Raw genomic sequence first — 16970 nt, 5'->3', positions numbered from 1 at the left:
CTTTGTGTTCGTCATTTTGGTTAATTACTGGAGATGGCGGTTCTGGCCAAAAGGAAGACCCGGCGTGATTTTTAAGCCACCGGGTCCAGGACGCAAACCACATGGGAGTCCAGCGACATAGCCATTATGCTAACTGCTGGTCCCTCTTCTACATCTTTTGTGAAATTTATAGCTAAATATTTCAATTTGGAGGGATAGTAATGTAAATGGTATTGTAATATTATTTTTTGTTAAATTTGCCAGAGGGTACATGCACTTGCCAGAGAGACATGGGGGACAGAGAGTTGAAGAGGCAGGAAGTGGGAGAAAGCCTCCCTAATGGGTTATGGTCACATTACAATCCCTTCTCCATTTCTTCATCCTGTCAAGATTTGGGGCATGCACACACATGCTCCCAGTATGTTTTCCAAGATGTCAGTCTGAGATTTGAACAACATATCTGGCCATATGAGATGCAGCTCCCTTAACTACATGGGGCTAGTCTAATGGTATTGTATTTTTAATTTCAAATTCTACTCCTTCATTACTGATATATAGGAAAGTGATGGACTTTTGTATATTATTAACCTTATATCCTGCAACCTATGATAATGGCTTATAAGTCCCAGCAGGGTTTCTTTGTTGTTGTTTGTTCTGTATAATTTTTTATATAAAGAATCATGTCATCTGCAAATGAAGAAAGACAGTTGTCATTTCTTCCTTCCCAATCAATATACTCTCTAGTTCTTGTTGTAGTGCATTAGCTAGGACTTTCAGTGTGATTTTTTTAATTGTCAGAGTGTGTGTGCACGTGCAAGGGGGGGAGAGAAGAGACACAGAGGGAAGAAAACATCCCCCAATGGGATGAAATTATGCTACAATCCCTTCACCTCCATTTCTCCATATCAGATTTTAGGGCACACATACACAAATAAACATGCCTCCAGCATGTTTTTCAAGCTTCTAGAGTCAGAATTCAAACTGTGGTCAGCCATGTGGGATCCGTCTCCCTTAACCACTAAGCCACAGAGCTGGTCCCCCAGTATGATTTTGAAAAGCAGTGGTGAGAGTGGAAATCATTATAGATCCTGATCACAGTAGGAAAGCTTCCAGTTTCTTAGCATTAAGTGTGAATGTCAAGAGTTTGGTATTTACCTTTCCCTCACATCAGTTAGGCTTTGAAAAACCCCTAGCAAGTTAGACTATTTAACTAGTTTCTCTTGAAGGCAGGCCTTCTTAAGGAGAACAGAGTGCTCCCATGTATTTAAAAATGGTTCCTTTTCCTCTTCCCCTGTTGGAAGCATGAGGGTTTTTTTCTCTCCAATATTTAACATTAACTCCTAGATGTTAAACTCACAAATTTTTAAGGTCCCTTGTGTGACTAGGTTCCCCTAGAGTTTTCAAGTTTATTTATTTTGAGAGAAAGGAGAGAGTGGGAGACTAGGTGAGGGAGAGATAGAGGCACCCTTGGCAGGGTCTTGCAATGTTGAGATCCTCCCCAACCTGAATCTTCCTAGCCAGCTAGGGTCACAGACAAGAGTGGTCATGCCTGATAATCAACCTAGGATCCAAACTCAGGGCCTTCCCATATGGATCCAGTATTGCACAGTGGTGCTACCACCTGTGCCACCATGGCTAGGTCTGGAATTTTTAACTTGTCCACACCTAGCTTCCAGAAATACATTGACTTTTCTATCTTGGTACTGGTTGCCAGAGAGATTCTGCTCTAGTATGTATCTGTATCTTCAATATTGAGAACAAATATTTGTCTTACTACTCTCTTTTATTTAAAAAGGGGTTTTTTTTTTTGTATTTGTGTATTTTTTAATTTTGCAGTTTGTTATAGGGCACATGTGTTCATCAGAGAGAGACAAGCACTCCTACCACCCTTGCCAAGAGGATGACCACACCATAATCTTTTTTCCTCCAGTCTCCTCTCAGAATTTTGGGCATGCACATAGATATATACACACACACACATGCCTGGTATGATTTTCAAGCCTCTGGGTTCAGGACTCAAACCACAGTCAGCCATGTGATATCCAGGTACCTTAACCACCACAGCCACCTAGCTGGTCCTAACCTTACTTCTCCTAAGTATCTAAGAGTTGTTGATTTTTGTCTGACCAGTTTTTACTTGTTAGGACAGAGTAGTGACTTCCAAGCACCTTACATATGGAAACAGAAACCAGAATGTTTTGTTTGTGTGTTTTGCTAGAGGGCATGTGCACTTGCTAGAGAGACAGACAGAGGAGAGGAGAAAACACTCCTATGGGAAATGGCCATGTTGTAATTCCTTCTTCTCCATCTCTCTCTTTTTTCAGGATTTTTGAGCATCGATGAGCACATGCTCAGCATGTTTTTCAAGCTGCCAGATCCAGGACTCAAAGTGCACAGTCAGCCAAGTGGGATCCAATGGTTTCAACCATCAGGCCATGGAGCCAGCCACAGAACTCATTTATGTATTTATTTATTTAATTCATTTGGCCACACTGCCTTTTTTTTTTTTTTTTTTTTTTTTTTTGAGTTTTACTATAGGGGGCATGTGCTTGCTGGAGAGAGAGACAACTAGAGGAAAAGTGCGAAATCATCCCCTCAGGGAGGATGGTCCTGCTGCAATCCCTTCTCCTCCATTCTCCTCCCGGGATCTTGGGTACACATGCACACCCCTGCTTTTTTTTTTTTTTTTTTTTTTTTTTTTTAAGTTTTACTATAGGGTTCATGCACTTGCCAGGGAGAGAGAGAGAAGGAAAGTGGAAAATCACTCCCCAGTGGAGATGGTCACACTGCAATCCACTCTCCTCCATTCTCCTCCTGGGATTTTGAGCATGCAAACACACATGCCTGGCATGATTTTCAAGCCATTGAGTCCAGGATCAAACCACTCAGTTGGCCATGTGGGATCCAAGATATATGCCTTAACCTCCACACCACCTGATGGCCCACGCGCTATGTCTTTTTTTATTGTAGAGATTAGTTCATTTAATTACTGATGAAGACTTACTATTGGCCTTTGATCATTTCTCTTTGTCTTATAATTATTTTGTGCCTCATGTCTTCTCTTGCTGCCTTCATGTTTCATAGTTTTTCTGTGTGTTGACGTGCTTTGACTCTTCTGTGTATCTTCTCTGTGGTCACAATGAATTTCAAATAAAACATCTATTGTAAGTGAAATATGTAGCACCAAGTATAATATTACAGAATTCTGAATCTGTCTATATATTTAAGTTTACCAATGAGTTATAACTCTTATTTCAGCATGCTCTTGTATTGTTCTCTAATATCCTTTTCTTTGGACTTGAAGACTCCCTTTAGCATTTCTTATAAGGCCTAATAGTGATGAATTCCCTCAGTTTTTGCTTTTGAAAACTCTATTTCAACTTCATTTTTGAAGGACAGTTTTGCCAAATATAGTATTCTTGGTTGGCAGATTTTTGTTCTTTCTTTCAGCACTTTGAATATATCTTCTTATTCCTGTTTCCTTTAAGATTCTGCTGAGAAATTCCCTATCTTATAGAAGCTCCCTCATATATAACGATTCGCCTTCTTTCCTGCTACTTTCAAGATTCTCTGTCTTTGACTACTGACAGTTTCATAGTAATGTTTCTGTGTTGGCCTCTTCAGTTCATGTTATTTGGTGTTCTTTGAACTTCATAGAATTGGATGTCTATTTCTTTCCTCGGATTTGAGATATTTTTGGACATTATTTCTTCATCAGTTCTCTATCCTTTTACCTCTTCTACTTCTGGAACTTCCATAATGTGTATCAAGGCCACTTGATGATGTCCCATTATTACCTTAAGATTTCCTCATGTGTCTTCATGCTTTCTTTTTGTTCCTCTGACTCAATAATTTCAAATTATCTGTTTTCAAATTCTCTAATTCTTTCTTTTACTTGATCAAGTCTGCTATTGAATACCTCTGATGAAATTTTCAATTCACTTGTATTCTTCAGTTTCAGAATTTGGTCCTTTTTATAGTTTCTATCTCTATTGACATTCTCATTTCATTCTGTATTTTTTAAAGACTTATTTTATTTATTTGAGCAGAGAGGAACAGAGTGAGAGAGAGAGGAAAAGTGAGAAAGCAAGCCACCAGGTACAGGACTCGAACTGCAGTCAGCCATGGGAGTCCAGTGCCCTTAACCACCAGGTCACCTGCCAGCCCCAATTTGCATTTTTTTAAAAGCTTTTCTAAAAAGTTTTTAAGAGACATTTTTGCTATAGGGAACATGTGCTTACCAGAGAGACAGAGAGACAGAAAGCAAGAAATCACCTCCCAAGGGGGATGACCATGCCGCAATCCCTTCTCCTCCATTCTCCTCTTGGGATCTTGGGCATACACATGCATGTGCCTGGCATGAGATTTAAGCTACCAGGTCAGAGGCTCAAACTGTGGTCGACTATGTGGGAGTCCAGTGACGTAACCATTACACCATCAGCTGGTCCCAAAATCTTTTTAAATTTTTAATGGACTGGCTTCATACATAGGAATACCTTCAATAAACAGCCCATCTAGATTCTAGGGGCCTCTGAATTCTTTCTGAAGGGATGTGAATTCCCTAGGTTTATATTTGTAATTTTATAATTAGAGAGGTTTTACAGTTTTTTTTCAAAAGCTCATCTCTTGTTCTCTCTAGTGTTTGACTATGGCACTACAGGTTCTGTAACTACAGCAGCAAGCCTCCATTCTCTGCTTTGTGCTTAGTGGCCCCCAGGTATTCAAATTACACTGGTTCCCCATCAGCACCCTTAAGTGGGTAAAATAAATATCACTTCCTTGGGCAGTTCTCCAAAAAGGTGGAATATCAGACATATGCTCTACTCTTCTCCCTCCCTGGGAGGAGTCCTGAGTTGGAAGCCTTCTCCCAATCTTGAGAGGAACCAGTCCTTGGATAGCACTCTAAAAATCCAGAATACTAGTTATACATTCCACTCTTCTCTTTTTTCCTCTAAGGGAATATCTGTGACCTGAGCTGAGCTTCACTGGTTTGGGGAAGGGGAAATCATAGATAAAATTACATGGCTCTTCTTACCTGCTGAATGTGGCTCTTCTTGGCTCCATACTTGACTAGGGTAGCAAAACTTCCTAACTGATTTCTAGAGTTCTCATAAGGTATTTTGGTCTATAAATTGTTCCCCACTGAGGAACAGGGACTGGAGCTTCCTATTTGCCATCCTGCTGATACTGCCTCATATCTTTTTTAATATGATGTTTCACTTCATCTAGAACATCAATTAAAGACATATTTCAATTTTGGAGATGTTAAAATGTGTAGAAAGGAAATGATCTGTGGTAATAGTAAAATACCATCTATATTAAGATGTCCCACAGACTTGTATGACAAAACAGGAAGTATGGGATAAGAGCAGGGATGAGAGGAAAGAGAGGAAACTAATGACATGTCATGACGTGATCCTTCCCAATCTCTAGAAGGGATTCTAAAGTTGCAAACTTCTTGATGTGATAGAATTTCTTGGGGAAGTTGATGAAGCTGAGTTCTGTGACAGCGGTAATGGAGGAAAACTAGAGACAGCTGTATCACACAGGAACCTAATACAAAGGGGACCATGAGTCCTAAGTTCCAGGAATGTGCAGAAACCACATGGAGGTTTGAACTTTCTCATTCAGTGGAACTGGCAAACCCTGAGGCAATCACACAAAGCTCTCTGTAAATCAGAAGGGCCCCAACTGACACCTGGCTTACACATATGACATGTTCCCAAATTATTCTCTACACTAGCCTGAATGTTATTCCTAAAGAGTGAATGTAATCATGTCATTCTACTGCTCTAAAATTCTCTATTATTCATAGTCTAAAATTTCTTAGTCCAACATACAACATCCTCCATAATCTGGCCCATCTACCTTACCAAGCTTTTCTTCTCAACAGAACATTAACTACCTCAAACACTCCTTTGTTGACTAATACAAGGCCTTCCCCTTCCCCTTCCCCTTCAAAAACGTCTTCCCTTTTCTTTACCTAGTAAACACCTACTCATTCTTCACCAGATTTAATCATCTTCTCAGCCTCCCATCTCCTCTAAAGAGCCATTCCTACCTGCATTCCCTCAGTACACAGAGTTGCTCTTCTTCTGAGTTCCTTGCTGGAAGGATTATGTCTTACTTTTGGGCCCCAGTGTCCAGTAAAAACCAAGATAAGACTCTCCCCTGGCTCCTGTAGTATCCTGGGTACAACTGTAATGACATCTATCACCTTGCATTGTAACTCTGGGTTTAGGTCCCAACCTCTTACACTAGAAAACACAGAGGCCATGTTATCATGTCAGTATTACTAGGTACTAGAGAAAGAAGGCAGGGGAAAGAAAGGAAGAAAAGGAAAGAAAGGACAGATGGAAGAAGAAAGAAAAAGAAAAAAGGGAATGAAGAAGAAAATACAGGAATTTGACAAAAAAGGAAGGCCATGAATAAACGGACCAGTCAGGACTCAAAAGTATAGACCAACACAGAAACACCACCTCTGCTCTAGGTCAAAAAGTCCAAATGAGACTGGACAGGAAATTGTGTCCCAAGATCAAACAGCTGCCTGGTACACTAGTCCTAGGCCTGACTGGCAGCAGAGACTCCAAAAAGTCACAGCAGTTATCACTAATGCTGCAGGTCTGGAAGGAGAATTATACCAAGCTCCCCAGACTGAGAGGAGAGTAGCAGATCTAGCTTGACTGTAGGTATAAGAGCTTGGCCTTGGAATGACATACCTGATTTAAATCCCAACTCTGCCAATAGGTCAGACCATTTAACCTTGCAGAATTTTATCTTGAAAATGAAGACACTAATGCCTTTCAGAATAGTAAGAAGAGATAATTGGTGTACAATAAATGGCATTCCGTAGATGTTTGATAAATGATGACTTATTGTTAGGGTGTGTGCCAATTCACACATGCAAGTTGGGTGACTACATGTTTTAAGTATTTTATGTGGAGATTTTTCAAGGAATAAGAAGACGTGTGGGACTTAAAAGTGCCTTATAAACTATAGAGAGCCCAAATGTAAAGGAATCACTTGGGAAGTCTTTTACAGTTGGAAAAAATACAGGCTTTGGATTTGGCCAGAAATAGGTCCAGTTCCTGGCCCTGCCACTTACTTGCTTTGTAATCTTGGGCAATTCACGGTCAGTCTATTTCCATATAGGTCAAATGCAGATAACTCTTACTTGACAGATGATGAGTATGAAATTTCTGCCATATCTCTTCCAGAGTCCCCATCTGTTGTCAGATCATGGGTCCTGTCAGTTCCAAGCCTCATGCCAGAATCACCTCCTGCCACTTGGCTACAAATGAAGGACCCTCACTCTGGAAGAGAGTGGCCTCAGTTTGACAACAGAGGCAGATAAGGATCTTTTGTATTTGTTAGAGGAGCTAGGTGAACACTAACCTTCCATGTAGAAAACACAGAATTTGCCATGTGGAGTTCCCAAGCTGTCACAGCCTTGAGGACTAAACTATTGATACTAAAGGCAAAAGACTCTCGTTATGGGTTTTGAGATTACCCTCATTTTATCCCACCCCTTACTCCTACTTCCTGCCACTGCCATTTTTCCTAGGCACAGAATAAGTGCTCAGTCAATCTGAGGTTGAAAATGTTCTCATTTGGTCTTCGTATCAAGAGGCTGCAATGACTCCAGGCCAGACTGCTAAGTAGCTCCAGGCCAGCCTAAGTAACTCCTCCATCAGAAGACAACAAGATGAATGTAAGGGAAAAGATAATCAGATAGGATTCAGAGAGACCCAACTTTGAATTCTGGCTTTAACACATACCTGCTATGTGACTTTCACAGCAAGTGACCTTCTCTTTCCTCACTTCTGTTCCCTTATTTTATTCCCTTGCAGGTTGCTGTGACAACTAAATGAGATAAAGAATGTAAATGTGACTGGTACACTTTACAGGTAGTGGATACTCATTAAATGTTAGTTCTTTTCCCTTTCCCGATCTCAAAAGCCCTAGACTCTGCTTGCTTTCCCTTGCTTTTCAGAGCAGCCAACCACCTGTTTTTCTTAGAATTCAACTCCCTTCCAGAGGGGCTACAGTAGGACAATCTACCCAGTTCCCCACCGTCCCAAATAAGTACACAGGTCCTTTTCATTGAAGGGTTTTACTGCTAATCACTCTGGGGGAAACAGTGGCAGGTTGGCATGGAGATAACAAGTGACAACCATGGGAGAGGTCCCTGGATCATGGTTCCCTGAGGGCTTCCCTTTCATTCCTAAAGCAGGACCTCAGACCTCTTCTCCAGACCAAGGAGCCCCCTTCCACTGGGAAGGCAGCTCCTCTGGCCCAGAAAACTAAAAGCAAAGTTGTTGAGAACTGGCAGGCCACAGCGGTATTCTCTAAGCAGTTCATACACAATCTGGAGAACCTTTAGACAATGATGCCCATCACAAGGTCAGAGAACTTTTACCTTCATGACATGACCATGCCTATCCTACTTCTCTTTTACCCCAAGGAGGTGAAGCAAAGATTATAGTTCTCAGACTTTCCCAGGCAAGAAATTGTCTGGAAAGAGGCAAAGAGTTTTACTCAAGAGTTGCTTCTAAGGACTTCCTGGATATCCTGGCTTCAGAGGCAACAGGAAACCATTCTCCAAAGTGGGATGAAGGGCTTGAGGTCAAGGAAGTAGCAGCAGATCCTAAAGATCTTCCTCCACTAAGTTGGGTCCGTCACTCTCTAAATGGGCACTTCCTTCAGCTGCAGTCTTTCCCAGCCTGCTCGCCCAAGTGTGTTTTCTGGTGGCGGATAAGATTTGAGCTCCGGGAGAAGTGTTTCCCACACAGAGTGCACCGGTAGGGCTTCTCCCCTCTGTGGGTCCTCTGGTGTGCTCCAAAGTTGGAGATATCACTGAAGGTCCGCCCACACTCAGCACACTCATAAGGCCTCTCACCTGTGTGGGTGCGGTGGTGCACGCCAAAGCTGGAACTGTTGCTGAAGCTCTTCCCACACTCACAGCAGATGTAGGGCGCTGGCTCTAGATGGGTCCGATGATGCACAGCCAGTGTGGCACTCTGACTGAAGCCCTTGCCACAAATGTCACAGCGATATGGCCGCTTGCCCAGGTGATCTTGCTGATGTGTGGTGAGGTCTGACCGCCGCCGAAAGCTCTCCTGACACTTGGAACATTTGTAGTGTTTCTCTTCCAAGTGGATCCGCTCATGCCGGATGCGGTTAGAACTCCTTGAGAAGCTTTTGCCACACTCAGAACACTTGTAGGGCTTCTCGCCAGTGTGAATCCGCTGGTGTGTTCTCAGATTGGAGGTGTTATTGAAGGTTTTGCCACACTGGGCACATATAAAGGGCTTCTCGTCTACCTCAAGCCTTGGATGAGTCATGGAGTCTCCTGGTTCTTGAGCTGGGACAGTGACTTTCTGCCGTGGCTTTTTGAGATGGGTTTCTTGTGGCCTTTCTGACAGGCTTTCCTGGTCATGCTCCTTCTCCCCAGGTGGGGTCTGAGAGCCCTCTGAGTCATCCACTCTCCAAGGCTCAGCCCCTTCCCCTTCCTCAGGCAGGTGTGGTTCTGGACTCTGCTCCTTCTCACTGCCCATCTCTGAACCCTGAGAATGAACACAAATGGCCAACACCTTTATTCCTTGGTCAGGCCAGACCACAGTGCATCTTTCATTCCAGCTGAAGGGGTGTTCACCTTCCCTGTGGAACCATCCATCAGAAATATCCTCAGTTAACTGGAAGATTTGGATAGAATGACTTTATTTACTTTTAAGTGACAAACTTTCAGATATTTTAAAGCCACCCACAAAAACAAAAAGGCACCAATTTTGTCCACCACATATAGACGATATTTGTGTAGTTTTATTAATATCACTCTTTTTAATACTATTAAATAATGATAACCCAGACTATAATCTGTGTACAAGTAAAGGAGCTTCCATTTTGAAATGAGTTCAATTTTTCTGTGAGTTAAGAGAAACTCCTTTTCTGTTTAATCTTTTTTGAAAAATCTTCCTGAAAAATATCCAACTGTTAGCCTGCTTTCAAATGAATAGAACCTTTAATCCCCAGAGGGCATGTGCACTTGCACAATGAGACAGAGGGAGAAAACAACCCCCAATTGGGCATGGTTATGCCACAATACCTTCTCCTCCATTCCTTCATTCTGTCAGGATCTTGGGTATTCATGTGCCCAGCATGTTTTTCAAGCCGCCAGGGCCAAGATTCAAACCATAGTCAGGCATGTGAGATCCAGCTCCCTTAACCACTGGGCTATAGAAGTGGCACAGAACCTCTACTTCTTGAGTCTCTCCTAACTGTTTATAAGGCCCAGTTCTGAATCCTCTTCAGCATTCTGCCACCTCACCTCTTTCTGGTAACAAAAGGGTGAACATCTGGGACCTCTAAGACCTACTTACTGGCTGTGTCTGTTCTGATCCATCAGTACCTATTTTCACCTCGTTCTCAAATACCACATAAAGCCCCTCTTCCCCCCACACAGTCACATTATCACATGACATACAGCCATACTCACAAATACACAACCACCTAGATATGCACTGCACACACAACTACACAAACACCATAGTCACGCATACCACACACACACACACACCACATAATACAGATTTTATATCCTCTACGCTACTCTCACTTACATATAGCCACATACTTAGCTACCCACACACCGCACACATACCACATATATACAAAGATACCCACAGATATAGAAACCACCACCGTCCCATCACCCCACACATCCACACACAGTTAAACATACAGTGCCCAGTCCAGGGCTTGCCTGTGCAAATGTCAATAAAGGCTTGCTAAACTCTGCATAAATTCCTTTGAGTTCCTACAGACAAGGATGGGAAAGAGGAAGAAAAATTTTCTCCTGATAAGATGGAAGTGCTGGCATTTCTTCTGGGCCTTTAAGAAATAATGACATTTCAAAAGGCAGAGAGCTAGTGGAGACGCTGTCCAGAATGACATGGACAAAGGGATGCAGGAGGGAAGCACAGGCTGATGGGACACCGATGCCAGAAAACAGATTAAAAATTCCTTCAAGTCAGCAAGTATTTTTGAAAAAAGCAACACAGAGTAAAGGGCTCTAACTACATTTAGGGTTGGATTACAGTGGTGACACATACCTTTATAACTCTCTGCAAATTATTCAACCACTCTGAGCCTCAACTCTCTCATCACTAAAACTGTAATACCTACCTATACTGCAGAACTTTGTATTAGAGAATATGCCTATAATATGCCCAACAGAGCGTGTAACATGTACTGGTCACTCAGCAAATGACAACTACTACAATTGTTGAAGACATGTATGACTAGCCCCGTGAAGAATATAAGAATGAGAAAGATCCTCTAAATGATTTTGTTGGGAAAGAAAAAGATATTTTACTTTAAAAATAGTAGTATATGTATATAATCTTCTAAAATGTGAAACAAAGATCCTCAACTCTTTAGGTAGAAGAAGTCATCAAACTTTTCCTGTAAAGGAGCAGATTGTAAATATTTAGGGTCATAAAATCTTTGTAATAACTACTAATCTCTGCCACTATATCATGAAAGCAGTCATACAAAAGATATAAAAGAATGTGTCTATGCTCCAATAAAACTTTATTTAAAACAACAGGAAGTGAATTAATTCATCAAACCCTGTTAGAGTTAGAGTGTTTCTCTCTCTTTTTTTTTTTTTTTTTTGCCACAGGGCATATGCACTCTCCAGAGATGGGGAGGGAAGATGAGAAATCACCTCCCAGGGGGATGGCCATGCTGCAATCTCTTCTCCTCCATTCTGGGATTTTGGGTGTGCACACACATGCACCCAGCATGATTTCCAAGCTGCCAGGTCCAGCACTCAAGCCATGGTTAGCCATTTGGGAGTCCAGAGCCATAAACACTATGCCACTTGCTGGTCCCATCTTGTTTTTTTAAAGAGAGATTTTTGCTATAGGGCACATGCACTCACTGGAGAAACAGAGAGACAGAAAGCCAGCGAGTATATGCTCTCAAAAAAGGGAGAGAAAGAGGGAGAGCATGAGAGAAAGCACCTCCCAACATATATGGTATGGTCACATAGCAATTCCTTCTCCTCCATTTCCCCAAACCATTGGGATTTTGGGCACACACACACATTTTTCAAGTCACTGTGGCTGAGACTTGAAGCATGATTGGTCACATGGATCCTGTTCCCTTAAACAATAGGCCACAGGGCTGGCCCCAAGAGTGTCAAGAGTGTTTCTTTTTCGGGGGAGAAATTTTTGCTATAGGGTGCATGTGCTCACTAGAGACAGAGAAAGAAAGCAAGAAATCACCCCCTAGGGAGGATGGCCACACCCCAATCTCTACTCCTACATTCTTCTCTCAGGATTCTAGGCATGCATGCATGCACACACATCTGGCATGAGTTTTAAGCCACCGGGTCCAAGACTTGAACCATGGCCAATCATGTGGGAGTCCAGTGCCTTAACCACTAAGCCACCTGCTGCCCCCACCCCCAAGAGTGTTTCTTAAAGAATTTAGAAAAATAAAGTGAACAACAATGGGGCCAGACTGGCAAAGAGTTAAAATTCAATTCTATCTGAGCTGATTAAAGATGCAGAGGAGGACTGAGGGGTCAAGACCTTGTCTCTCTGACTTTTGGAATAAATAAATAAAATTTTAAGAAAAAAATAATAGGCTCCTTCACTTTCAAAAATGTAAGAAACATCAGAAAAATGTATCCTTTGTTATCTGACCATCCTTCTATTATTATTGTTGTTCTCTGACCACTTAGAATGTCTATTATTTGTCTGTCTACTCCTGTAAAAACATAAGTTCCACGAGGGACAAGAGCTTCATTTTCTTTTATTCACTAATAGCACAATGGCAGGCATGTATGTTAGATCCTTAATAAACGAAGCCCAGACTTATTTCCAGGGCCATTTCATGCTTACTTGGATCTATGCTCATCCACTGTTCCTCAGCAATCTTCTGATTCCTGCCCACTTTATGCACCCACAGAATCTTGTGCTTCATTCTACAGTGATTTATAAGTATTTGTCAACATGTCTGTTTCCACTCTCAGTTTATAAACAACTTGAAGAAAGGGGTCTGGTTATCTCTTTTCTTTTTTTTTTTTTTTTTTTTTGGAGAGGTTTTTGCTATAGGGCACGTGCGCTCTCCAGAAAGACAGAGACAGAAAGACAGAAAGTGAGAAATCACCCACCAGGGGGATGGCCATGCCGCAATTCCTTCTCCTCCATTCTCCTCTCTGGATCTTGGGCACGCACACATACGCGCCTGGTGTGAGTTTAAGCCACTGGGTCCGGGACTTGAACTGTGATTGACTACAGGAGAGTCCAGCAACATAGTCATTACGCCAACTGCTGGCCCCAATCTTAGTAATCTCCTTCCTTCTGTAGCACAAGGCCAGGTGCCTCCATGTTGTTTTTTTTTTAATGAATGTATGAGTAAATGGATCTTTGTTTGTTTGCTTTGTGTTTGTTTTTTGCTACAGGGCACATATGCTCGCCAAAGAGACAGAGAGGGAGAAGAGAGGGAACCCTCCCTGGGAAATAGTCATGCTACAATCTCTTTTCTCCTAAGTCTTGCTCCTTCTAGGGTTTGTGGCACACACACACACAGGGCATGTTTCTCAAGCTGCCAGGTCTAGGACTTAAATCATGCAATTGATCATGTGGGATCTAGCTGCCTTTAACTCACAGAGCCAGCCCATGGATGAGACCTTAATTAACTTCCCACACCCATTCTACCCACCTAGGGCTCTAGTATCTCTCACTATCAAATGATCTATGGTGCTTCCACTTACCTCTATTCCTCTTATTCTGAGAGTGTATAATTTACCAAATTCTGACTCTACCCAGGGCTGACTGCTGGGTCAATACAAGAGCAAAAAGATTCAGGATTATGGTACCACCTTCAAATGTTCACGGTAAAGTGTAAGCCATGAACTCCAGAAACTGTCATACAGTGGAGAAAATTAAGCTCCCGGGCACAGGACCTGTGCCTTAGTCATCTTTGTACCCACTCCTCAGTGTCGAGCACAGTGGCTGGCACATTATACAGGAACCAATAGGAGTTAACTTTTTTGGGGGGAGAGAGATTTTTGCTATAGGGTGCGTGCACTCTCCAAAGAAAGAGAGATGGAAAGTGAAAAATCACACCATGCTGCAATCCCTTCTCTTCCACTCTCCTCTCAGGATCTTAGGCACTCACACACATGTACCCAGCATGAGTTTCAAGCCACTGGGTCTGAGATTCAAGCCATGGTCAGCCACGTGGGAGTCTAATGCTTTAGCCACTACGCCACCTGCTGGCCCTGAAGTTATTTTTTTTTTTTTTTTTTGAGAGGGTTTTTTTTTTTTCTAGAGAGGTTTTTACTATAGGGTGCGTGTGCTCGCCAACCAGACAGAGACAGACAGAAAGCGAGAAATCACCCCCCAAGGGGGATGGCCACGCCCCAATCACTTTTCCTCCATTCTCCTCTCGGGATCTTGGGCGCACATGCACGCACACACGCCCGTCGTGAGTTTTAAGCCACCGGGTCCGGGACTCGAACCGCAGTCGACTATGTGGGAGTCCAGCGACATAGCCATTACGCTAACTGCTGGTCCCTAAAGTTAAATTTTTTTAATGCTCATACCAAGTGCTAGGCCCTAGACTAAGCACAATATGTAAATCATCTCATTTCATTATTACAACTATTTCCCTTACTCTAGAGATGAGGAATGTGAGGCTCAGAGAAAGTTAAGTGACTTGCCCAAGGATACACAGCAAGTAAGTGGCAGAAGTGAGGCCTATGCTCATCACTCCAAAGCCAGTGCTTTTAACCACTACCCTAGTATTAGAAAGAGAAAAGAAAGGCAGGAGGAAAGGAAGGAAGAAAGGAAATAATAAAAAATAGTGCCACGGGAGTCAGATGACACAGGTGTATTTTCCCGATGAGATCAGAGATGACTAGTTTCAAAGAGGTGGTATTTGTGTCAGGACTTGCAGGATGAGTGATCAAGACGGGGGCTTGCATCTGTAGGAAGCTCACTGCCTACTCCAAGTACTATACAGCTAAAGTACAAGGGCACTTTCATATCACGTGTAAGAGATCTGGGTGGGAAGGAACTTAACTACTTGCCCTCCTAGTAGCTTAGGTACACATTAGAGCAAGGGTGGGAAGGACTGAGGCAAAGGAGAAGGGGCCAGGTCTAAGACATAGGAGCCAAGAAGATGAGGCTGGTGATCAAGGGTGATGATGGGCAAGGGCCTGAGTTAGAGGGAAGGGGCCAAGGCAGAATGTGGTTTTGGGGACCAAGTCAAGGGCTGGGGGCGAGGAAGGGTAAAGAGGCGCTTGAAAAGACTAGGGACAAGGTGTGAGCGAACAAGGAATTGTACAGGAGAGCTGGAAGACGGGTGAGAGGACCTAAGGAGTCAGAGGGTCCAATGGGATGGCCAGAGAAGAGGTAAGTGTCTGAAGATCAGGGCCCACGAGGTGTGTTGTGTGTAGCAGGGAGGGGAGAAGCTGATGGCCAGGAGCTGGTTCAGAGATGTCAGTGGGCTCCCAGCCCGAGGGGTGGGTGGACGACGCCTGACTCCCAAACGTAGCAGTGGCAGAGGGGCTGGAGTACTCAAAGGCCAAGGAGAGACGGAACGGGGTAGTGGTGGGGCCGAGGGCTGGGGACGGAGGTCGGGGCATAGACCAGAGGGGCCCCTCTTCTCCCCACCGGGTCTGGGGAAAGAGCTGCAGCCTCCAACTCCTCGGCGAGAAGGAAGCGGCCGTACTCAAAGTTCCCTTCAAAGTCGTGTCCTCCTCCCCCCGCGACCTCGGGCCCTACCCAAACCCACCTCAGTCCCGCCGCTCGGTCAGGGACAGCGCCGCCTCTGTGGGCCGGGAAGAAGCCGGAGCCGGAACCCAGATGTGTCCGCGCTGCTTCTGCGGGATTGGTTAATGGGAACCATCCTTCCTTCCCATTGGCTGAGGTGGCTGCCACAATGCAAGAAACCTATGCGAGACCGCCAATAAGCAGTGGCCACGGAAATGGCATGCTGGGAGTTGTAGTCCTGCGGCCTCTTCGACTGGAGAAAACTGGTGAAGTTTAAAACCAGTTTAAGGGAGTCGGGCTTCTTTCTGCGCTGGAGCGTTCAATTCCCGGGTGTCATCTAGGAAGTTGTAGAATAGGTAGAGCTAACATAACATACATGACCTGCAAGGGGTCACAAAAGTTTCTTCTTTACGTTTAGTTGCTGACTCCTGACTGTCCCGTAGGCATCTAGGGAAGCATGGAATTCAGCTCCTCTCTCAATGTGTGTAATTTAAAAATCAAAAGATTGTAGAACTGGAGGAAATTTAAAATAAAGTAATTCAAGTGCTTACCAGAGAAACTAAAGGTGAACTGTTCAAGGAACTGACTCCAGGTTTTGCAAGACCTCTGCACAGGGATTTTTCCGAGTCCTACTCGCCTCCTTAAACGTGTTAAACCTTACAGTCATTCATAAATCTAGACACAAGACCACTTAGGTGTATCCAAGATTAGACATTTTATCAGGTTGTTTTAAGGTCTAATTGAATGCACAGATTAAAACTCTGTGGGTTTCTCAACCTGCACTGCATTTCAGTGCAAAGAGCTGGGCCTTCAAGCTAGATATCACTGGTTCTACCACCTAGCCATGTATTTACTGGGGAGCAATATTTTTTCCCAGTAAATCCCTGGCAGAACAGCTGAAATTAAATAAGTTATTTTATATACATATTCTGCCTCCACAAATGTCAATTCTTTTCCTGCTGGCAAATTCTCACATTGGGAATGGCCAGTATGAACAATATGAGTCTGTTTTAAGATGGGGATGTTCAGACAGTAGGAGAGAATGTGTTCAAAAAAGTTCATGAGGCAAGCAAGTGGCGTGATGGTTAAGGCTCCAGACTCCCACATGGCTGACAGCAGTTTGAGCCCTAAACCTGGAGGCTTGCTTTCTTTTTTTTTTTTTTTTTTTAGGTTTTTAACTTTTGGTGCGGTCGGCGCGCA

The 16970-nt window shown here is 43.3% G+C and overlaps 1 protein-coding gene across 4 annotated transcripts in view; it reads right to left on the bottom strand.

Annotated features, from left to right (window-relative positions):
• Window positions 1-15855, bottom strand: part of ZNF691 (zinc finger protein 691) — a 42058-nt gene extending 26203 nt beyond the window's left edge. Inside the window, exons 1-2 of one of the 4 annotated variants that reach the window (XR_003550280.1) lie at window positions 15793-15832; window positions 7758-9674 (exon numbers count right to left, since the gene is read on the bottom strand). Coding sequence is in view for 3 of the 4 variants with exons in the window: in XM_027773900.1 (XP_027629701.1) it covers window positions 8682-9536 (855 nt within the window). In the remaining variant the exon portion in view is untranslated. Of the gene's footprint in view, window positions 1-4395; window positions 9675-15792 lie in introns of those variants that run through there. The other 3 variants (XM_027773900.1, XM_027773899.1, XM_014589857.2) reach the window with 3 other exon arrangements.
• Window positions 15856-16970: the final 1115 nt, after the last annotated feature.

This window comes from Tupaia chinensis, unplaced genomic scaffold (assembly GCF_000334495.1).
Source record: "Tupaia chinensis unplaced genomic scaffold, TupChi_1.0 Scaffold000387_1, whole genome shotgun sequence".
NCBI classification, from domain to species: domain Eukaryota; kingdom Metazoa; phylum Chordata; class Mammalia; order Scandentia; family Tupaiidae; genus Tupaia; species Tupaia belangeri.
This window is presented reverse-complemented; position numbering and strand designations above follow the sequence as displayed.